The sequence below is a fragment of the Herpailurus yagouaroundi genome, unplaced genomic scaffold, assembly GCF_014898765.1.
Source record: "Herpailurus yagouaroundi ecotype Mexico unplaced genomic scaffold, PumYag 222, whole genome shotgun sequence".
Taxonomy (NCBI): Eukaryota; Metazoa; Chordata; class Mammalia; order Carnivora; family Felidae; genus Herpailurus; species Herpailurus yagouaroundi.
In genome coordinates, this window is record NW_024412453.1 from 16,280,755 (window position 1) to 16,303,798 (window position 23,044).

Genomic DNA, 23,044 nt, shown 5'->3' on the forward strand with positions numbered 1-23,044 from the left:
GGGACCGTCTGGATGCAAGACTGGTATTCCTGACTCCTGGGTACAGATGTGTCCAGGGTTAGAACTGGAAAGTGGTTGTCCCCCTGGGGCTTTATTACTGATGACTCATCTGCATAATTGTGTATGAGTGACAGTCAAAGGTATTTTACCTGTGTGTGACTTTGGACTCAATAGTTTCAGTTGGATGAGAAGACGTGGAGGATAACCTTGGCCAGTCCTTAGAAATGTGCTGAGGAGTCTTGGACAGGTGGGATTGAGTTTACCTTCTATTCCGTGGAGGCACTGAATAAATTCAGCACCTCGAGGTGGGTTCAAAACAGGTCAACTAAGCAGCATCTCGGGTTCTGACCTGCCGATCTCCAGCTTCAGCTTCAAAACAGACTCCCTGATGCCTGGCACGGAGGGTTGTCACACGTTAGTGCTTGTTAGAATCACCTTCTGAAACACGCAGATTCATGCTGACCCAAACCTCAGAGGTTGGGCGTCTGTGCTTGGAAAGCCCTGCAGCTCTTGGATACCACCCGCATGTGGCCCGGGAGCTCTGCTTTGTTTCTTGGCCCAAGTTCTAGCCCATCCCTGGAATGCTTGTTGGGCAAACAACTGGACTTTCCCGTGTCTGCTTGAAGAACATGAAACTCCTTTGGGAAGCGTGAAGTTCTGCGTGAAGGAAAGACACCACCCAGCTCCGTGCTGGGCACACGATGGTCAGCAAAGTCAGCAGATGCCACAGTGGGGGATCCTTGGGCTGTTGGGGAAAATGATCAAGAGGAGGCTAGTGGAAATTTTAGGGACAAGGCGAGAGAGGCAGAAGCAGTGGCTGTCACCCCCCCTCCTTAGGCAGTGGGACTGAATAGCTCCCAAGAGGAGCTGCTGGCAGGAAGTAAAGGGGTGGCTGAACCCCAGTTCCTTTATCTTCCTGCACTCCCTAACCAAGTCCGTGGAACTCTAGCTTTCATGGGACATGGTTTGTAAGCTACATGGGAGCAGGACAAACTCTAGACTGAGGGCCATGAACCTGGGCTCTGTCCCAACCCTACCTTTGACCTTGGGAAAGTCTCTAAAGCTCCCTGGCCAGAGCTTCCCCCTCTGCAGTTGGACGCAGCAAGGCCCTTGGTGACTCCACAGTTTTGAGTCCATGTGGAAAGTGCTTTGGGAAGGGTTAGGAACTGGGAACAATCAAGTGTTTGGTTGGTAGTAGAAAGAGGAATTGAGCCTGGGGTCCCTGCTGGGACTGTGGAGGGGGCAAGCCACCGAAAGACTGACCACAAAGATGGCAGAGGTGGTGTCGGGAGAGAAAGCAGAACCGGTTTATGCCACGCTCTGCCCGGAGTGTGAGTGGGGCTAGGGCCTCAGGCTGTCCAGCACGCGGGCCTTCCCGTGATCTCTGGGGTGGAGCTGGGGGCTTGCTATTCATGTACTCTGACGTAAGCACCCGGGCCTGTCCAGGGGCAGGGCGGCTGCCTTGGCAGCTGCACCTACAGTACAGTACTGTGTGTCCTGGGGTAGACCAAGACTCATCTTACCAGGCTCTCAACTCATTCAGGGTATCCTGGGGCCTCTGTGCCCTCCCCCACCTCCTCCAGGGGCCATTGGGGGCTCCAGCTAGATGCTGGAGAGATCAGGGAGGAAGGGAAGACACTGGATTTGATTTCATGGAATTACACTGAATTTAATCAGAGGCTCTTGAAGCCTTTGACTGCCTCCCAGAGGAGAGATCAGGCCCAATGGCACAGCTGCTTCCTGGGGATTGGGCTCTGGGGGCCCGATGGCATAGCTTGTTTCATGGAGGGACTTTCTGTCAGAGATGTTATTTTTAGCCTGGAAAAGAAGGTCACAGGGCATGAAGGCATCACCCTTGGTCTCTTTTGCTCCAAATTGCTTAGCAGGTCAGTGACGGCTTGGCATTAAATCATAAAACCCAGGAAGGGTGTGGATATAAATGTGTATACACACACGCACATACTTGAATTCCTGTCCGGGTCCCAGGAGTGGAATGAAGTTCGTGGTAAGCCCCCAAAGTCTGGGGTCCTCATTTCCCTTGGGATTACATAACCCTTTTACTCTTACCAGGGACAGAAGGTGTTTTATTAGAAATTAGAAACTTATTAGAAATTTATTAGAGAATATTAGAAACACCTCAAGTGGTCAGACCCAGAGTATATTCCACCCACCATCCCCATCATCACCATTATCTCCACCATCACCATCATCACTGTCACCACCACCATCATCATCACCAACACCATCACCACCAGCACCGTCCCCACCATCATCATCACCAACACCATCATCACCATCATCATCATCAACAGTAGAAGGCAAAAGGGACCCGTGGAAAGGGCTGGATTCACCAGAGGAGGAGCCTGAATTGCTGCTGTTCCAAAGGCACATGCCAAGCCTTGGGTGACTCATCCAAATTGGAAGCCCCCCGTGGGCACACGAGTCAGGAGGGCCAGGAGCAGAAGCCTTGGGTTTAGGATTATTTGGTTTATGAGTGGTTTGCAGCTTTGGCTGCATGTTAGAATTACCAAGAAATTTTTTTATTAAAGTTCTGATGCTGGGGATACATCCTAATTCAGTCAGAACTTCTGAGGAGAGAGGAGGAGTGGCGCAAGAACTGGGTGATTCCAGTGTCCAGCCAGTGCCCAGAACCACCGGTTCAGACGCAGTTTTATCAGGTGGTGTAGACTAGTGCTTCTGGAAACCAATTGCCTGGGCATCTTGTGAAAATGCAGATTCTGATTCAGTGGGTCTCGGCCAGGGTCCCAGAGCCTGCATGTCTCCCTAGCTCCCAGGTGATGCCGGTGTTGCAGGTGCCTGGACCACACTCCGAGGCGCGGTACCCTGCTCCAGGGCCAGGCAGTCTCCTCTGAAGCTCTGTGGTTAAACGGCCTCAGCCAGTTACCAGCTGCGTGTTGGGCAAAGCATTCAGTGTCTCAGATTTCAGTCCTCTCAGCTGTAACACGGGGATAAGCGTAAGACTTGTCTTACAGAAGCAAGTGACATTAAGTACATTGAGTAAGATCAGTTCATGTTTTATTTATATAAAGTGCTTAAGCATTGCCTGGCGCCCTGAATAATTGTGCACATGTATCTCATATGAAATATATTACATGTGCCTTGCTGCTGAGAAGGACTGTCAGTCTCTTTGGGTTAAACCAAGTTCCCACCATAGATTTCTCTCGGAGGGGAGAAAGATGGGGTCGGAGATGCAGCAAAGAATCAGGACATATAGGTATTCTGGAGGCAATGAAGGAAAATTTTAGTGAGTAACCTCCAGTTCTCCCTCTCTGAGGGACCAGAAATTCTCATTGTACCCGGATGTCACCACAGACCTCTCCATAGCACTTTCTGTGGGCCAGGCAGTGTCCCAGGCTTGGGGAACACAGGGAGGATTAAGCCTTGGCTCCCATAGTTCAGGAGCGGAGAGAAGGCATGTGCGGGGAGGGGTGCGAAGGGATTCTCCTGTGCACCCTTAAACATAGTTGGCGTGGAAGGCCTGGATGAGGAGTAGGTAATTCTGGGTTCCAGTCACCCAGATGGTAATCGAGGAGGTCGGCTGAGGTCATGAACATCAAAGTGTCCTATCAGTGTAAGTGGTTCCTTTATAATTAAAGGCGTCTGAATTTCCTCCTTCTGAATTTGATAACAGGTTGCCACTGTGGGGATTAATGCGAAAATATTTGTTCCTCCACCCTGGAGACTGCCCCAGCTTTCAGGAAACAGGATGGGTGGGTACTCAGGCAAAAGAGGGACCCCAAGAAGTGGCTTTTCTTTGTGGGATGTAGAGATGGCAGTACCAGGCTGTCCCCAGCAGAGGTGGGATGCTGCTTCCTTCAGAAAGCATCTCTGTGAGTCAAGGGAGCCCTGGGGCTGTCTCAGCTACCCCAAGGCAAGGGGCCAGTGGCCCTTCATCTCTCTATGCCTGCAGAGCCTCCTTTCTTACACAGGTCCTGACCTGAGTGGGAGGGGTCAGAAGGGATAGGCCCAGTCCTTTCTTCTGACCCCATTTTGCACATGAATCACACTTTACTCCTGAGAGAGGTCTCCCACACTTAGAAGGCCCCTACCTCCCTCTCTCCTGCTGCCTCTGTGCCCTCAGCTCTCCTGGTAAAGCCATCAGTCCTTAGAAGGGGATCCCCTCGGGAAGGGGTTGGCTAAGGCTGCTGGGAAGCTCTTGGCCCTGCCTGTTTTGGATATCTCCTCCTCCTCCTCGGGCCATGTCCCCTGTAATCTAAGGTAGCAAGGCCAGCAGATGCCTGCCCTGAAGGGGACAGAGTTGGATGTGTGACTTAATAAGGCTGAGAGCCACAAGTAATCCCCTAAGTACTTGCCGTGTAACCTAAGATGATCTGGCCCGCATACACCTGTTTTCACTCCTTTGCTGATAGCAGTATAAAAAGCATGCTGGTTAATGACTCTAGGAACTGACAGGGGCGGAATGTCCATGCATCTGTCCTATCTTGGAAAGGTCTCCTGGTGAGCCTGGCTGCACGTGCCTGCTGCAAGGTTGAGGAAGGCCTGGAAGGGATCTGAGTTTCCCTCCATGAAGCCATCGGGACCCAGCGGAGGCTCGAAGAGTCAGGGCCAGGGTGGGGCCCTCAGGGTGGCTCAGCCATTCACTCCTCCAGGGGTGGACAGTGGTGAGAGCTGCCTTCCACATCTTGGGAGGGAGGCAGAGAAACACTCACTCTGCTCACCTCCAAGGGCAGTTACGAAGAGCAGGAAGGTGCGTCGCCGCAGGCCCCGGTCCCCGCCTCACTCCTGGAGGACAGGAGCTAGGTTGCGTTAGAGTCTTTAGAGAAGCAGAGTCAGTGCCAACCCCGTGAAACTGACCAATGGTGTTCTAATCATTTAGAGCTGCAAGTTTCCGCCTCGGGTGGCACAGAAGATGTTGGCAATTTGTTGGAGAATCATTTCTCTGCTGGAGATGCAACTCTAGAGGAGAAGGAAAGGGCGCTTTATGCGGAGGCCGCCCCTCGAGAGAAGACCCTGCTCCTTCACTCCCCGGATGGCAGGGAGGCTGAGGGCTCGGAGCAGACAGCCGCCGGGGCCCCCGCTGCTGCTGCTGCTGCTGCCGCCACCGGCCCGGGCTCTGGTCCCGAAGCCAGCCTCTCCAATGCCTCAGCCTCAAAGTCAGCTGCCCCCGGGGACCCTGCGGGGCCTGGGCAGGAAGAAGCAGGCCCACCAGGAGGGGAGGATGGGCCTGAGGAAGAGCTGGGTTTGGGAGAGGGCCCAGGACAGGAGGGGGTTTCTGGGGAGGCCGAAGGACAGACTGGGAGTAGCATGGTCCCTGAAGAGGCCAAAGAAGTCGTAGGCGACCACGCCGAGCAGGGGGCAGCAGTAGGGACCGCACAGCTTGAAGGCTCGGGGGGCGTAGAGGTCAAGGAGGCCCATGCCCCAGAGACACAGCAGGAGGACAGTCCAGGGCCTGATCAGGAGCCAAAGGTGCCAGACGGAACCTTGGACCTGGACACAGAAACTGAGGAGGGGGCCGAGGACCACGGGGAGCCCACCCTCACCCTGGCCTCGGAGACCGGCAGTGCACAGAGCTTTGAGGCGGGGGGCACCCAGGAGGCCCAGCGCCCTGAGGCCCAGGCACCAGGGCTAACTGAGGAGGGCCTGGATGTCTCCTCTGAAGAGGAGAGTGGTGACCACAGCGGAGATGAGGAAGGAGAAGGCGCTGTGTCCGAAGAATCCGAGGAGGACAGTGGTGACGGGGCTAGTTCAGAAGAAGAAGAGGAAGAACAAGAACAAGAACAAGAACAAGAACAAGAACAAGAAGAAGGGGGCACCCTAGAGGAAGCCGGGGAACCCCAGGAAGCAGCAGCAACCGCAAGCCCTGGGGACGAGGGGACCCAACTGATCTCAGAGGAATCAAATACAGGGCCTGAGGGGGACGAGACAGAGGAACCCGACGAGGGGCCTCAGGGTAGGGGGTTCCCGGAATTGGCAGACATATGTGTGGTGGGACAGGGCGCGACAGGGGAACCCCCCCAGTCAGCTCCGGGTTTGCTGGATGGAGGCTTGGCCCACCGGGTACCTACGGGCTGCTCCTTAGCCACTAAGCCCTGTTCAGAGGGACCAGTGGGAGGCCGCACAGTGGAGGGGCCAAAGGAACCTGGTCACTTGGGAGTTGGGCCCTCAGGAGCCTCCCTGCACTTAAACGGGGACCAGTGCAGGTCCCCTGAAGGACAGGTGATGTAGTGGCAGGATTTGAGGCCCTGTCGCAGCAAGCTGGTGGAGAGAGGTGCAGGTAGGGTGTGGGTGGGAGCCCCCTGGGGTCTCCCCTTGAAGGCTAGGCCAGGTCCGGTGGGGTGAACGGAGACCAGGGTCAGGATGGTGATAAGAAATCTCAGGCTGGGGGTGACACTGATGTCATGCAGATGCTCACCTGGAAAAGCAGCAGCCTCCCCACTCGTAATGGGGAGTGGGGAGCAGGGGAGGGAGGCATAGCACAGCCCACAAGTCGCATGGGAAGATGCTGGCCTGGACGAGAGCCCAGCTGGCTTTCAGGGTGGAGGCATGGGGCCCAGCCCTCGCTTTCCAGCATGGCTTCCCCACAGTTTGCCCTGTGGGATTTAGTTTCCGCGCTGCTTGTCGGGTGCTCGCACACTCCCTAAGCCAGCAGGCGCCCCCCCCCCCCCTGCTTTTCCTGCCTCCCCTCTGTGCTGCCCAGGCTGATCCCTGCGGAGAATCCCACTCCCGAGCTGCTGCGTGAGGCACATGGATGCTTCTCTGCTCCCTTCCCTTGTGGAACCGGTCTCCCTGTGCCCCTCACGCCCATGTCCACCCCACCCAGCACAAAGACTGTGATATCAGAGGCCCACGGCATGGGCATCCCTCCCTGGGAGCCTGCAGGCAGTCATGGGCATCTCCCGCTTGGGCAAGAAGCACCGGTGCCCCCTACCCACCCCCGCCCCCAGAACTCCCAGGCAGAGCTGCTCCTGCCCATGCCCCACCGAAGCCTGTGTGAGGCTGATAAAATTCTCATTTCATCAGGGCAGTTATTCGCTTAGAGCCCAGCCCTGACTTCCAGTGCTCTTAGGGTGACAGGCAGACTCCTATAAACCACTCCTGTCTCCTGTCCTCGTCTTCACCCAATTCAGTCCTCACAGTGGGCTCTTGGGGAGGTTTTCCAATGCCCCCTCTGAGACCTCATAGGCACCCTTCTTAGCCCCTCACAGCTTCTGGGCTCTTTCCTGCCATAGCCACATCACAGACTATAATTATTACCTTAGCTTTCGAGAGGATTTATCCCTGTGTCTCCATCGGACCACAGGAAAACTCCCCTAGGGCAGGGGCTTTGTTTTGGGCACCACCGCATCCCCAGCATGAAGCTCAGTGCCTGACCCTTGGTCGGTGCTCAGTCAGTATTTGTGGAAAGTCCTTCCTAGAGCCAGAACCCTGTTCAGTTGAACTTGGCGAGCCTTCCCGCAGCACTTCCTTATGCCCTTTCCAGTCTTCCAGGGGCTTAGAGCCCTGCTCCTAGCTTCGCCCTAACTCTGCTCTCTGCTTCTCTCCCCAGAAGAGGTGGAGGATGTGAGTGAAGAAGTCCCGATGAGGGACCGCTCCCACATCGAGAAAACTCTGATGCTGAATGAGGACAAGCCTGTTGATGATTACTCTGGTAACCAGAGGAAGGAGCTGGAGCTGGGGCTGGGCAGCTACATAACCAGTGGCCAGGCAGAGCCTCAGGGGCTGGGCTCTGAGGCCAGCGGCTACCCAGGCTTGAGAGCCCTGGACATGGGGGGCTTCATGGAAGATGCTCTGAGAGCAGCATCCAAGGCTGGGGTGGGGGCTGTGGATCGGCAGGGAGGAGAAAAGGCGATCCACACAGAGGGGCCACTGCAAGGGTAGGGGACCGATCCCAGTGTTGTCGTCTGGTGCCCTGTGCCAGTCTTCATGCTGTGGCCGGGGAGGCTTGTGATTTTGACAGTTTTTGAGGCTCTTTTATTTCTGGGATTTCATCCTCATAGTAACCTAAGACTTTCAGTGGGGCTTACTGCTTCCTACTAACTGATGAGCTAGCTGGGGCTCAGAGCAGCCACGGTTTGCACAGGGCACATGGTTGGACGGGAGCAGAGGGAGGGGAGGGTCAGGTTTTCTAGACCTAGCTTCTCCTTCTGTGCCTCACATCATGTGGGCTCCCAGTTTTGCCCTGGAGGGAGAAGAAGATTAGGTTAAAACAATTCCAGGAGGTTCTGAGGGTGGGAAGTGAATGCCTTTTGGTTAAAGATTTCTGAGGGTTGGGATGTGGACCAGGTCCCTCCAGGAATGCTAATAGATGCATGGTGAGGCTGCCAGTGGGGTCCCTGCTCCCCACCAGCCTGGGGAGGAGCTGCCCTGGGGAGTGAGCCGAACCCTCTCCCTTCTGCCTCTCCCTTCACCCTTTTCTGCTCCCAGTGGTGCTGCAGCGGCTTCGAAAGATCTACCATTCGTCCATCAAGCCCTTGGAGCAGTCTTACAAATACAACGAGCTTCGGCAGCACGAGATCACAGGTACCGCTCGTGTCTGATGTCCATCCACACTCCCCACGCCCTCTGGAGCTGTGTGAGTGGTGGGTGTGAGGACACGGGGAGCTGAACTCTGCTGAATTCTCTGATGCCCTGGCCACAAGATCATCCTTCCCCTGCAAGATCGCCCTAACCTGCACAGGGTTTTGTGGAGATCACTTCTTTTGCAAGCATTCACGCTTCATTGGCACGGATGTGGTTTCCAAGGACAGCGATGCCCGTTTCCACCCCTCCCTTGCCGAAGGGTCCACGACAGCTCCCTGACTGCTAAGGGATCATGTATTAAGCCCCCTAATTGGCCTGCAATCCTTCCCTTCTCCTTATGGCTTCTTCAGTTGGTTTTCCTTGTGTCTAGATTCTTAAAAAAAATTTTTTTAACGTTTATTTATTTTTGAGAGACAGAGAGAGATAGAGCATGAGTGGGGGAAGGGCAGAGAGAGAGGGAGACAGAATCCACAGCAGGCTCCAAGCTCTGAGCTGACCGTACAGAGCCTGACACGGGGCATGAACCCACGAACTGTGAGGTCATGACCTGAGCTGAAGTCGGTCGCTTAACTGACTGAGCCGCCCAGGCACCCCTAGATTCTTTTAAACATTGATTTTCAGAACAATAAACACAAGGTATACTTGTCCCCATAAAAAATGAATAACCAAATAGTGAAAAACAAGTACAAATGGAAAAATAAAAATCTCTGGGGCACCTGGGTGTCTTAGTCGGTTAAGTGTCCCACTTCAGCTCAGATCATCATCTCACAGTTTGTGAGCTCGAGCCCCGCATCACGCTGTCTGCTGTCAGCACAGAGCCTGCTTGGGATCCTCTGTCTCTCTCTCTGCTCCTCCCCCCTCTCAAAAATAAATAAATATGAAAAACAAAAATCCCTTTCTTTATTTCTAGTTTCTCCACTTCACTTGCAGACACTCCCACTGTTACAGTTTCCTACAGATACTTCCAGACCAGACATTTGCTCTGTGCACGAGCACATACAAGTGTGTCCTTCTCTGTTAGTTTGACACGATGGTATCACATCACACAGTCGTGTGTGTGCAGCCCCACTTTATTCTTGAGCCTCTGCACGCACCACACAAGATGGGCACTGTTCTACTGATGGACCACGGGGTGTTTGCCATGTTCCATTTTTATTGTTTTTAATTATTACTTTTTAATTTCTTTTTTGAGGGAGAGAGAATGTGAGCAGGGCGTACAGAGGGAGGAAGAAGGAAAGAGAGAATTTCAAGCGGGCTCCATGTCTAGTGCGGAGCTCTACGCGGGGCTCGATCTCACGACCCTGAGATCATGACCTGAGCCGAAATCGAGCCGGACGCTCAATAGACTGAACCGTCCAGGTGCCCCGCCATTTTTAAAAACGTTATAAACACTACTATAATCGTTACATATTCCACGCAAATATATCTGTGGGAAATATTTTAAAAAGTGGAACACGAGTTAAGCATTTTCAGAGTTGTCCCTAAGTTGCCTTAGGTGGTGCCAGACTGAGGCCACAGTAAGGTGTATGAGAGCTCTCGTCCTCCTGCAGCCACACCCTTTTGGGGAGTCAATCCTCTGAAAATTTTCACAGTGGTGTTGCCATATTATCTCATGTGATGTGCCTGATGGCTATAAAGTGGGTTGGGTATTTAGGATGTACATTATTCCTGCTTCAGGAACAGGAATAATGGGACCTGGTGCCCAGAGAGATGCTGGGTACCCAGGATCACACGGCTGGAACCAGGAGCCGGGACTGTCTACTTCTTCTCCGAGAGAAGGCTGTTTCGTGACTCCCAGACTGCCTCTTGCAAGCCTAAGAGCAGACCATCCTCTTGGGCTTCACAGGGGCTGTGTGAGGTGGCAGTCTCCTGTGGCTCTCCTGTCCTCTGCACTTGACTTCTCCCGCAGTCCCAGACCCAGCGGCTTGGCCCAGGAGGCTGCTGGGCGGCAGGGGAAGGGCGGTCTGCAGGGAGGGCGTTCCGGGCTCCGGATGCCACTTTCTGGGCTTGGCTTCTCTCTCCTCACCTCCCCCAGTGCTGGGGACTCCACCGCAGTGCCTTGGGGCTGCCTCTGAGTCTCACCTGTGGCCTCCTGCAGATGCCAGTAACGCCCCCTGCTGCAGACAGCCGAAACAGCAGCCCCCAGAGAGCCCGCTGCTTGGTCTCCTGGGCCTGGGTCTCCTGGGCCTGCTTGGTCTCCTGGGCTCTCGGCCAGGAGCTGGAAGGTCCAGTTCCCTTTCTGACTCCTGGGCCTGGGCAAAAGACACTTCGTGTAGGATCTCTGTGGCTATAACTGGGGACTCCTGCCACCCCTCAGCCTGCCTCTCCCTCCCTGTCCTCAAGCCAGGGGTTGACACCCAGAGACGTGAGCATGTATTTGCAGGCAGGGAGGAATGGGGCAGGGCCATGATATCAATTTCAGGCAATTATACGTGTGCCTGCCACTTACGAGATGCCGTCGTGGTCTTCTGGGACTTAGTTTCACCTTACAGAAAGAAAACCAGCACAGTAAGAAGCGAGGTGCTGAACAAGAGGAATACTGTACTCCTGTTTGTATATAAAAAAAGAGAAATGCGATATTTGCTAATATTGCTTCTTCCGTATGCATTAAAATACCTGAAAGGTGGGGCACCAGGGTGGCTCAGTCCGTTAGTGTCTGACTTCAACTCAGGTCATGATCTCACGGTTCGTGGGTTCAAACCCCACATCGGGGTCTGTGCTGACAGTTCAGAGCCTGGAGCCTGCTTCAGATTCTGTGTCTCCCTCTCTCTCTGCCCTCTCTGCCAGGTGTCATGGCCTAGGCAGATTGGGGACAGGTATACTTCTGATTTTTTTTTTTTTTAATTAAAAAAATTTTTTTTAGAGCGAGAGAGGGTGTGTGTGTGTGAGTAGGGGAGAGGGGCAGAGGGAGAGAGAGAATCCCAAGCAGGCTCCACGCTCCGTGCAGAGCCCAATGCCGGGATCACGACCTGAGCCAAAATCTAGAGTTGGATGCCCAACCAATTGAGCCACCCAGGCGCCCCTATACTTTTGATTTTTGAAGCAAGAAATTAAATACTGTACATCAAAACAGAAAAAAAAATAAATGAAAAAAAAAAAAAAAGAGTTCCTACCGTTTGGGGCCTCTGTGCCAGGCTCAGGGAGACAAAGAGGTCTGGAGAATTTGAGGTATAAACTAGGCAGGGCTGGCCCTCCGTGCCGTGGCTCAGAGATGAGCTGCAAGAGTGGAGAGCTGCAAGGCCGTGGCCAGTGACCACATCCCTTCTGCCCCCCTGGTTTTGCAAGCTCTGGAGGAATCTGCCTTCTCTTCCTAGGGACCCCAGCTGGCAGGGCCCAGGCAGTGTGTGCTTCCCGACACTGCCGAGAACCCAAGAATTGCCTACTCAGTGCTTGGTCTTGGGACCTGGCAAATATTTCGTGGTCTCTAGAGGCTAATTTGAGACTGGCCTTGAGCCCAGTGTTGGGCCGAGCCTGAGGTAGGATGTCAGGGGGCCCCCGTCCAGGCTGTCTAAGATCGTGTGAGTCTCTTTCCTGTCTCTCTGTTTTTTCTGTTACCGATCCAGATAGCAGAGTTTCAACCCCTCGCCGTGGGGTAGCTCTTTTCTCCCCTTCTTAGGAAGGGGATGTAAATCCAGATGTAAACCAGGAGGCCTCACCCAGAGTGAGCTCTGAGTCAGTATTTGTTGATGTCACTTAGCTCCTGCTTCTGGTGCCGCTGTGCAAAGGATCTGTGTAAGGCCAGCATCGTGTCTTCTGGTTTTAACTGGGTGATCGCACTTACATAGCGAGAGGCGAGCCGCCGATTGCCACCCCCTGTCTTGTCCAATGTGGAAATCTGTAACTCATTCAGATGGACCGTGTGATGCTGTGTGACGCCCTGTGTCACTCCCGTAGGAAGAAACTTCATTAGTCACTTCCATTTCTAATTCCTGCTGCCTACAGATGGGGAGATTACTTCCAAGCCAATGGTGCTGTTCCTGGGACCGTGGAGCGTTGGCAAATCCACCATGATAAACTACCTCCTTGGGTTGGAAAACACTCGCTACCAGCTCTATACAGGTAATAGTGAGAGATTTTTTTGTGTGTTTGTTGGTATCTCAATGTCCTGTGTAAAAGCACTAGGAAACATTCGTATGTGTCTTCAATATAATCATGAGAATTACACCCAAGAACCCAGCAGCTACAGTCCATGTTCACAGCAGCATTTTTCACAATGGCCAAGAGGTGGAAACAACCCACCTCTTGCGATGGATGAATGCATAAACAAAAGGGCTATCCATATATTGGAGTTTGGAGTATTATTCAGTCTTAAGAAGGAATGCATTTCTGGAACATGCTACAAGATGCATGAATCTTGAGGACACTACATATTAAGTGAAATAAGCCAGACACAAAAGGACAAATATCCTATGATTCCACTTATGAGATGCCTTGAGTCCTCAATTCATAGAGACAGGATAGAGTAGAGGTTACCAGGGGCTGGGAGAGGGGAACGAATGGGGACACTTTCAGTTTGGGAGATGGATGGTGATGAGGGCTGCACAACACCACGAGTGTATTTCACGCCTCTGAACTGTCCACCTGAAAATGGTTCACATGGTAAGTCGTGTTATGTCTATTTTACCACAATTGGAAAAAGAAATAGGATCCTGCTTAGCAGACGTAGTATCCAGTTCTCATGGCAAACCCTCGCTGGAACCCCTTGCTTACCCGCTTACTTTGTAGTAGGGTCTCTTTCCCAGAGAGGACGGCCTTCCTACTAACCTCATGCCCTTGCTTGCAGGTGCTGAGCCCACCACCTCTGAGTTCACGGTCCTCATGCACGGGCCCAAGCTGAAAACCATCGAGGGTATTGTCATGGCTGCTGATAGCGCCCGGTCCTTCTCCCCCCTTGAGAAATTTGGCCAGAATTTCCTGGAGAAGCTGATTGGCATCGAGGTTCCCCACAAACTTCTGGAGCGGGTCACTTTTGTGGATACACCAGGCATCATCGAGAACCGCAAGCAGCAAGAAAGAGGTAATTAGGCACTTGTGTTTGAACGGCGCGAACTTTGTCTTAGAAAGCTGTTGGGCAGTGGGTGGTAGGCAGACGGGGGAGAGGAAGCGTGGCCAGCATTGTCCAACACCAAGGGGTGTAGTCTTTGCTGCCAGTCCCTTCTGGTTGTCACCATGGTCCCACTTAGGTGTGGAGTACCATGTTCTTTTACCTCCCCGAGGGCTGATTAGTTTGGAGGCAATCCATATTTTCCCAAGGGGTGGGCTGGTCATCTCTGTAAGTAGCTCCTTGAGGTCCATGCTGGGGCTGAGCTGTCTTGGGGAGGCTCAGACTTTCCCGAGGGATCAAGGGCCTGGATTACTTGGATCGAGTCCAGGTGTACTTGACCTCTGGCTAACTTGGGTCTGGTTTGAACCTGACCTTAAACTCTTCCTGGTCCAGTGTTGCTTTACAGGCCTGCTTCACATAAGCCTGTGTCAGACCTTCCAAAGTTCTACCTGCCTTCCAGTGGGAGGGGAGTGCCACTTGGGGCCCAGCAGGCGCTGGGTTACAACACAGGCCACCGAGTATCGCCATGACACAGGGCTGAGTCATATGAGATGAGTCATAGCAGGGCATTTGTAGGACTGTATGACCAGATGGTGGATCTCAGTTTATAACTCTCATTTTGGTTTTATTGCTATTTTATTACTAGTAATAATATTATCACTAATCATTATAATAGTAAATTAACCTTTATTCTTCTATTATGCATCAGATAATTTTATGCATTATTGGCTGATTGTTGTAGAAAAATTAAAAGACCGGTATTCCTGGTCTCCCCATTTTGGAAAGAAGAAGTTGAAGGAATTAAAATCTATCGAGCACCTCCTACGACATAGGCAGTTTTAGTTAGGTGCTTTGCTTTATTTATAACATGATAATCTTTATATCAACTTAGGTATTCTTATTCTTCTTGTCATTTTGTAGCTAAAATGCTAAAGCCTAGAGGCATTTGTTACCCTGGTCTGGCTAGTGGCAGAGCTCAAATTCCAGTCCTGGTCTTAGGCTGTCCTTGGTTGAGGGTTGACAAGGCCCAGGAGATACGTAATTAATTCTTTCAGTCTTCAGAGACCTAGAATATCCCTAGTGCCGTGACTTCCTTCAACCCAGGCAATGCTTTGGTTCTGGAAGGGGGGGGGGGGGGGGGGGGGGGGGGGTTAGGGTGAGCCTGCTCTGCTTGACTTCTTGCTCCCCCCTCCCAAGGTTACCCCTTCAACGACGTGTGCCAGTGGTTCATCGACAGGGCAGACCTCATCTTTGTTGTCTTTGACCCAACCAAGCTGGATGTGGGTCTGGAGCTGGAGATGCTCTTCCGCCAGCTGAAGGGGCGCGAATCCCAGATAAGGATCATCCTGAACAAGGCCGACAACCTGGCCACACAGATGCTCATGCGGGTCTATGGGGCCCTCTTCTGGAGCTTGGCCCCGCTCATCAACGTCACGGAGCCCCCTCGGGTTTACGTCAGCTCCTTCTGGCCACAAGACTACAAGCCCGACACCTACCGGGACCTGTTCCTCAAGGAAGAGATCTCACTCCTGGAAGACCTGAACCAGGTGATCGAGAACAGATTGGAGAACAAGATCGCCTTCATCCGCCAGCATGCCATCCGGGTCCGCATTCATGCCCTCCTGGTGGACCGCTATCTGCAGACTTACAAGGACAAAATGACCTTCTTCAGTGACGGAGAACTGGTCTTTAAGGACATTGTGGAAGACCCTGACAAATTCTACATCTTCAAGACCATCCTGGCAAAGACCAATGTCAGCAAGTTTGACCTTCCCAACCGCGAGGCCTATAAGGACTTCTTTGGCATCAACCCCATCTCCAGTTTCAAGCTGTTGTCTCAGCAGTGCTCCTACATGGGGGGCTGTTTTCTGGAGAAGATTGAGCGGGCCATCACACAGGAGCTCCCCAGCCTCCTGGGAAGCCTGGGGCTGGGGAAGAATCCCAGTGCTCTCAACTGTGACAAAACAGGGTGTGGCGAGACCCCAAAGAATCGCTATAAGAAACACTAGGTCGCCGTGTAGCCATTCTTGGGTTCCTGTTGGTGGCTGAGCTTGTGTCCTAACTGTCTGAGAAGTCCTGGTTAATTAACCCTTTGAGCCACACTGGTGAGAATCACTACGTGTTGGAGATTTGGGAGTTCGTTGAGGCCAGTGGTGGGGGAGGGTGTGGGTCGAGGGAGGAGAGGAAACTGTGAATTATAGTGTCTTGTTGCTTCAGTGAGGGGCCTGAGTGAGGCCCTGCTGGCTTTTCCTGGGTCTTATCGCAGAGGACAGAGAGCAGCTAAATTCTAGTGTATACTGAGGTGATGAGTGTCAAGCTAAACTCAGCTGAAATTCCTTTTTCCCCTATAAGCTGGGAAAAGAGAGAAGACTTGGTTTCTGTAGGGCTCAGGTCCCTTGTAGCTTCCTTCCACACAGTCTCCTGCTTGTCCTCCAACCCCCGTCTGCCTCCTCAACTTGGGTTGACTTCAACAGGCGACAGTCTTTTGGGTCTGAATCCACCTGGGTGTTGAGCCTCCACCATCCCCCCCCCCCCCCCATCCCCAGGCCCTCTTCCCTGTTTCCTCGAGGGGTGGGAGGGAATGGTTTAGGATACCAGAATGCTGAGAGAGAACAGGAGTCCCCAGGCTGGAAGAAGGTTCTGCCTCCCCCATGCCATTTCTCCCAAGCAGTCTTCTAGGCCAGCTGGGAATCTCGGTTCCTTTATCAGCCCCGACAGGAGGCCGAGTGTTCCGTGGATTCAGGTCATTTACTTCTTGGAAGTGACTTCAGTAAAAATACTGGAAGGGCTCAGAGGGTTAATCGGTTTGCAGTGTGTCTTTGTCTATTGCATGTCTTGGAAAACTCAGACCCCAAAGGCGTTGGGTTTCAGAGGGGACGATGGAGACCTTGCTCCTTTTCATCAGGGTCTTCTCTGGGCCGCCCATCTCCGCCCCCCAAATGTAGGAGGAGGCAGTTTCCACAACTTCTCTGCAGAAGAGTCGTTCCCTCCTGATTTTCATGCCATGGCTTTTCCTTCCCCCTCTTCTCCACGCCCTGATGCACAACATTCAAAACTCCGAGCGATTTCCACGAGTTCAGAACTGGCGCCAGCCACTCCGTGTCGGCAGCAATCAAGGCTTGACATGCGGTTTTCCACCTGAACTTGATACTGATACCCACGCGCCACAGGGAAGCCAGGGCCTTCAAGAACCGATGAGTGTGAATATGTGTGTACCGCATTGTGCAAGAGAGATTCTGAGATCGCAGACACCAGAGGCCGTGGAGAAGGAATGTGTCGTGAGGGTCCTGCCTGGCTGGTGTGCCACCTCGGCCGTGTCAGAGGGCGGCAGGGGATGGAGGGAAGGAGCCTTTTGACAAAAAGCAGGTGGCTGACCAGTTTGCACAAATCCAGGAGACCCTGCCCAGGGCTGCCCGGAGGGGCTCCTTCTGCCCTAGTGAGCCAGCGTCCCCTGGGAGCGAGCTATCCGGGGGACTTCCCCAGGAGGCCTGGGTCAGGCCCCCCCTGACCAGGAAGTCACCTTGGACCAGAAGGAAAGCGAGTGAAGATGAAGGCAGAGAGGAAGCACTCTGGGGGCGAGGCAGTGGAAACACATGGGTGATTAGACTAGGTCCGTGTGGAGAATTCGGAATCCCTGCTTAGGATTATTAACGTTCTGATGCATGCTGCAGTGGACGCTGCTTCTCTGGCTTTGTGCAGGACCTGGAACCTTCCACAGGACAACGGAGGCCCCCCAAACCTCCAGGACATTGTTTCCAAGGACAGAGCCAAGCAGAGAAACAGGGCCCTGCCGGGGCATCCAAGGAGCCTGGTGAGCAGGGCCTGAAAAGCTGCGCTTCTTCTCATTACAAATGACCACTCGCCTTATCTCGCTGTCATGCACCCTCCCCACAGTCCGCCTTCCCCTCTTGCTCCTAATGCCCCTGATGCCCTTGAGCTGCTCTCGGCGTATCTGTCTTTCTCAGTGCAGTTGAGGACGTGAACAGGGCAGAAGTGTACAGGCATTGTCATGGCGGCTGATGTCACCATTGCTTTGGGGAAGCAGGTGGAAGGAGGCTGATACATTCATATGGCATCTGTATTTTGGGGGGGGGGACATGATTGGTGTGATCTTCTCTCTTTTCGTCCCATCCATTTTCCTTTTCTTACCCCCATTCCCCTGCTCACTCGTTGACCCACCTTTTCTCCATGCAGCCTGCAGGCTGGTCAGTTGGTCCCCCTGGGCTGTCAGGGCTGTTTGGTCCCCACTCTGTGGATGTGGATTTCAAGCAGGATTCTGACTGTCTTTTGGGGTGGGGAGGAAGGGTTGGGAACTGGGGGTAAATTTAGGATCCAGAGATTCCCCTAAGAGGAGTATCTGTTAAGTATTTGTGCCTGAACAGTTGCTGTCTCTCTCCAAAGTGGAACCTTTCCAGGGTTCTTTCCATTCTGATTTAATCAGGGAGGAAGTCTCAATAAAGTTCCAATCTCTCTGTAACACCGTGTGCTTTCTGATCGCCTCCGACCAGCTTGCTCTCTTTATCTCTCTCTTATCTAGTAGTGGATCGGGTTCATATTAAGACTTCATTGTTTTTCAGGCAGTTTCAGGTTCACAGCAAAACTGAGAGGAGGGTAGGGATACACCCCCCGCCCCCACCCCGTCCCGGGGCCTCCACCCACGCACAGCCTCCCCCATTAGCAACCCCCACCCCCAGAGTGGGACATTTGTCCAACCTAGTCACCCAGAGTCCACAGTTGACATTAGGCTTCGCTCCTGGTGGTGTGCATTGCTCGTGTTTGGACAAATGTATCATGACATGTGTCCGTTGTTGTAGAAGGAAATGAAACGCAGAGTATTTTCACTGCCCTAAAGATCCTCTGTGCTCCACCTGTTCCTCCGTGCCGTCTCTTCCCAAACCTGGGTACTAATTGGTAAGTTTCTTTTTTTTGATTTTTTTTCTTTTTTTTTTTTTTAACATTTATTTATTTTTGGGACAGAGAGAGACAGAGCATGAATGGGGGAGGGGCAGAGAGAGAGGGAGACACAGAATTGGAAACAGACTCCAGGCTCTGAGCCATCAGCCCAGAGCCCGACGCGGGGCTCGAACTCACGGACCGCGAGATCGTGACCTGGCTGAAGTCGGATGCTTAACCGACTGCGCCACCCAGGTGCCCCAGTTTCTTTTTTTTTTTAATGTTTATTTCTTTTTGAGAGAGAAAGAGAGAAAGACAGAGACATTGAGCGTGGGAGGGGCAGAGAGAGAGGGGGACAGAGGATCCGAAGCAGCCTATGTGTTGACAGCAGGGCTCGAACCCATGAACTGTGAGATCATGACCTGAGCCGAAGTTGGATGCTAAACTGACTAAGCCACCCAGGCGCCCTCATTTTTAAGTTTCTTAGGGATAAACTGAATCCATGAATTGCCCACTCTTGTTTTAGACGTCCCCGGTGCCTTCTTCCCTAGATCCCTCCTGCTTCCAGCCCCCAGTGTCAAAGATGACTTTGAAACCGAGGTTTCCTGTTGTAGGATTGAAAATTAAGAAACAGGGGCATGACCCCAGGCCTCCTCCTGTGCCTATTTGTTTGTTTATTTTTATTTATTTATTGAGAGAGAGCACAAGCAGGGGAGGGACAGAGGGAGAGGGAGAGAGAATTCCAAGCAGGCTCTGAGCTCAGCATAGAGCCTGATGCGGGCTTGATCCCATGACCCTTGGATCATGACCTGAGTTGAAATCAAGAGTCTGAGGCTCAACCCACTAAGCCACCGAGGCGTCCCCACCCCCTTCCCCCCCATACCGTACCTGTTTTTAAAGAAACCCTACCTTGTCCTTGGCTCCCCGAGCCTTTGTCCTTCAGATCAGAACTCCTTTACTTTGAAATATTACTTCTGGGGTCCTCTTGAAGACTTCACACCCCCAGTTGAGAGTGTGTTTGAAAAGGAAGAAGCTGGGGAGTCACGGGGAGGTTGGAAGTAGAAGGGGGGAGTGTGAGAGTGACAACATGCTATTGTGATGGCGTCACCTCAGAGAAGATGCAGAATTCAGTGCTGGGGCCAGCTGCCCTGGGTTTTCCTAAGTCGGGAGGTGCTGATCTCAGGGAGGAATCAGGAGGCAGTTTGGCTCACTGCCTCCCTCTCCCTTGCTTTCCTCCTGATTCGAGGGTCCACAGTCCACAGGCAGTGACTGATAAGACTGACCTAACTAAGGCCACCACTGCCCTCCCCCAGGTCAGATCTCCCACCCAGGACGGCAGCCAGTGTTTTCCCAGGACTGGGAGAAATATGGAGCTTTGCCAGGAAAAGGGAGGGAGGTGATGTCTCTTTTGAAGATCAACGTAACACACCAGAACCTGCCAGCATGTCCAAAATTGTGCTGTTTCACAAGCCTTGTCCCCTACCATCTTTACATCGTCTGCATTGAGAAAGCAAAATGCCATGGAGGAAAGCAAAATCCAAGACCATTCTGAACATAGTCAGGGGATATAAGGGGCATGAATGGAGAGAATGTCTCCACAGGTATGTGTATGTATCTGAGTATGTGGGGGTTACCTGTGGTTACACGTGAAAGGACGTGCAAATACCTACATGTAGAATCTGTGTGTGTAGAAACCAAAGTGTATGTGAGTGTCTGTGACCAAATGATCTCTGAGTATGTAGCACAGTGCCCAGCACACAGGACCCATCACCTGTGTGCCATCACAGTGAATGGCAGAGTAAGCGGGTTTGGGAGGAGTAAAGAAGGTGTCTGTGCACCGAATGTTGTGTGCGGAGGGTCCTGGGGAAAAAATTATGTCTGGGGTGAGCAAGTGGGTGTAGCTACGGAGAGGCAATTTTATGCATGATGCGTGGATTACAGGTCGAGGGAGCTTATGTGCAGCAGGTGTGTGCATGCGGTGAACCGGATGCCCGACCCAGGGTGGAGACCCGGGAAGACCCAGCCATAGGAGGACACCTACCAGGCCCTGGCTTTGTGGTTGTGTTCCACCCCGGTGAACCAAGGGGAAAAGTCTGAGCCTTGAAAAACTCACAAGCACTGGCAACATTTCACGCCAATTCCTCCGTCTGTGACATTAGGCTCAAGCTTTTCCCAATCGAGGGAAACCTTAATTTTTCTCTAGAAGACCATAGAGGCAGTAAAAAGGAAACGTAAGCAAAACAAAATGGAGTAGAGGCATGAATTTGCCTGTACCAAAGGTGTATTCCACAGGTTCTGAGGGATTCCCTATACTGACCTCTTATCCAAAGGATAAAAAAAATAACATGCACAGATGAGCATTTTCTGTGTCTGCTTGCACTGTGGAACCTTTAATGTTTTTTTCAAAATTTCAGTGGGGAAGAGAACCAACTTCTAGAGTATTCTTCTTGCCAGGAACCGGGCTATAGACCTATAGACATTCCTACACTTATACCTTGACATAATGAGGTAATTCTAGCAGCCACAAACCCAAGGAATAGGCCAGGTGTTTTTCATGTATTATTTCATGGGATCCTCACACAGCCCCTCAGGGAGGGAGCCACCTCGCACGGAAGAGAAGAGACTCTGGACAGTCAGATTGCTTGGGCTTCGTCCTGGGCCCCACCACTTAACCAGCTGGGCCACCCTAGCTAGGCAAATGACATAATTTTGTGTAGTTTCCTCACCCATAAAATGGAGACACTAATAGCCCCTCTCTCTGTGGGGTTGTTGCCAGGCTTAAATTAAAACACGCAGCATGCTTGAAACAGTACACAGCCCACAGAAAGCGTTCTGCAAGTGTTATGATTATTACTCATATTTTACTGATGGGGAGACTGATGGTCACAGAGGTTGAGTTGCCGGAAGTAGGAGGGCCAGAAGTCCATCTAGCACCTGACTCTCGTGAGGGCACGCTAGGCTACTTGACCAGGCTTACCTTTGGTGACACTGTCCTTGCTGATCCCAAGGCCTTTCCCTCCTCTTCAGAAACTGGCAAAAATTTAGAACTGCTGGATTTTTCTAATGGCCGGTCAGCACCTTGACATGTGTTAGTAGCAAAATTTCAAACATTTAAACGTCATTTGCTTCAGACTATTTATTTTAATCCTTATTTATTTTTGAGAGAGAGACAGCATGTGAGAAGGGGAAGAGCAGAGAGAGAGGGAGACACAGAATCCAAAACAGGCTCCAGGCTCTGAGCTGTCAGGACAGAGCCCGACGTGGGGCTTGAACTCACGGACTGTGAGATCATGACCTGAGCCGAAGTCGGACGCTCAACTGACTGAGCCACCCAGGTGCCCCTGCTTTAGACAATTTATTAAGGTCGGGGCCGGGGGGGGGAGCCTGGTTGGCTCAGTCCGTGGAGCATGTGACTCTTGATCTCAGGGTTGTAAGTTTGAGCCCCATGTTGGATGTAGAGATTCCTTAAAAAAATAAAATCTTAAAAAAAATGTATTAAGGATTATTTCGTGAACAACAAAATACCTTAAAAAAAAAAACCAAACAAACCCAGAAACCCTTAACTCCATTTCACATTTGACCCTCACTCTGCTCATGTAGATGGAGAAGGCATATTTATTATCCCTAAAAACAAATCCAGCATGAGGAAGCTGCATCCCCAGAGAGGTTAAGCCCCAGTTCACCCAGCTAAAACATGACAAACCAAAGGGCCAATTTTCTACCCATCCAACTATCCCTTCTACTACATTCAATCACATTGATTTGTGTTAGTCTGGAGCCTAGACTGATTGTGACAGTACATTTTTCTGACACACTGAAAAGAGTGATTTCGTATTTGTGAAGAATGCAAACACATTTGTTGGTTATATTTCCATTTTCTCCAAACTTCTGAATTTTGTCCTACCAAAATTTCAAAAGATTTAGAATTTACACATATTTGTGCAGGCATGATCTCTGCTCTGGAGAAGTGAATGATCCAGTTAGGGACCCAAGACATGGAACTGGAGTGACTGGGTAAATCCTGGGGGATAAAGTAGCCATATGCCCCTATCATAACCCAGGTCACATGGGGGGGGGGTGGCAAACGATTTTCTTTCTCACTTGTAATTATTTGAGAAGTTAAACCCATGCACTGCAGACTTTTTATTTAAACAGTTAACAGATTACCTTTATGGAGGAGAATCCGTTTATATAACATCAGGACTCCCCTGGGAATACTGAGACACCCAGGGGGTTCTGAGCTTAGAAAGGGAGTGGAATTCTAGCTCCACTCTGAAGGCTGGACAGGTTTGGAAGGGCAGAGACCAGAGGGTCGGATCCTGGGGGGAAGATCAAGGGCCCAGACTCTGAAAGGGAGGGAGCCATTTGTGTGTGGCCAGTGAGGAGTCAAGGTGAGTTGAGGTGGGTTAGGGAAACCCTTAGATGGAAGGTCAAGAAGTCTGGGCTTGAGGCCACTGCAAGTTTCTAGACAGAGAGGGCCATGAACAAGCAGGGAGGGTCAGGCGGGCAGCAGCACTGGGGCTCACCGAGGGGCGAGAGCCTGGCATCAAATCAAGCAGTCGATTTTGGCAACCCAGACAGCGTCCCTCGGGCCGTGCCCCTCAA

The 23,044-nt window shown here is 52.1% G+C and overlaps 1 protein-coding gene across 6 annotated transcripts in view; it reads left to right on the forward strand.

The window, feature by feature from the left end:
* Nucleotides 1-18,023, forward strand: part of SRL (sarcalumenin) — a 46,772-nt gene extending 28,749 nt beyond the window's left edge. For 2 of the 6 annotated variants that reach the window (XM_040459178.1, XM_040459176.1), the window contains exons 2-6: nucleotides 7,529-7,630; nucleotides 8,407-8,502; nucleotides 12,445-12,561; nucleotides 13,286-13,519; nucleotides 14,744-18,023. In XM_040459178.1, coding sequence (XP_040315112.1) covers nucleotides 7,561-7,630; nucleotides 8,407-8,502; nucleotides 12,445-12,561; nucleotides 13,286-13,519; nucleotides 14,744-15,555 — 1,329 coding nt within the window. In that variant the 5' untranslated portion in view covers nucleotides 7,529-7,560 and the 3' untranslated portion in view covers nucleotides 15,556-18,023. Of the gene's footprint in view, nucleotides 1-3,652; nucleotides 3,732-4,858; nucleotides 5,933-7,528; nucleotides 7,631-8,406; nucleotides 8,503-12,444; nucleotides 12,562-13,285; nucleotides 13,520-14,743 lie in introns of all 6 variants that reach the window. The other 4 variants (XM_040459175.1, XM_040459173.1, XM_040459174.1 and 1 more) reach the window with 4 other exon arrangements.
* The last annotated feature ends 5,021 nt before the right edge of the window (nucleotides 18,024-23,044 follow it).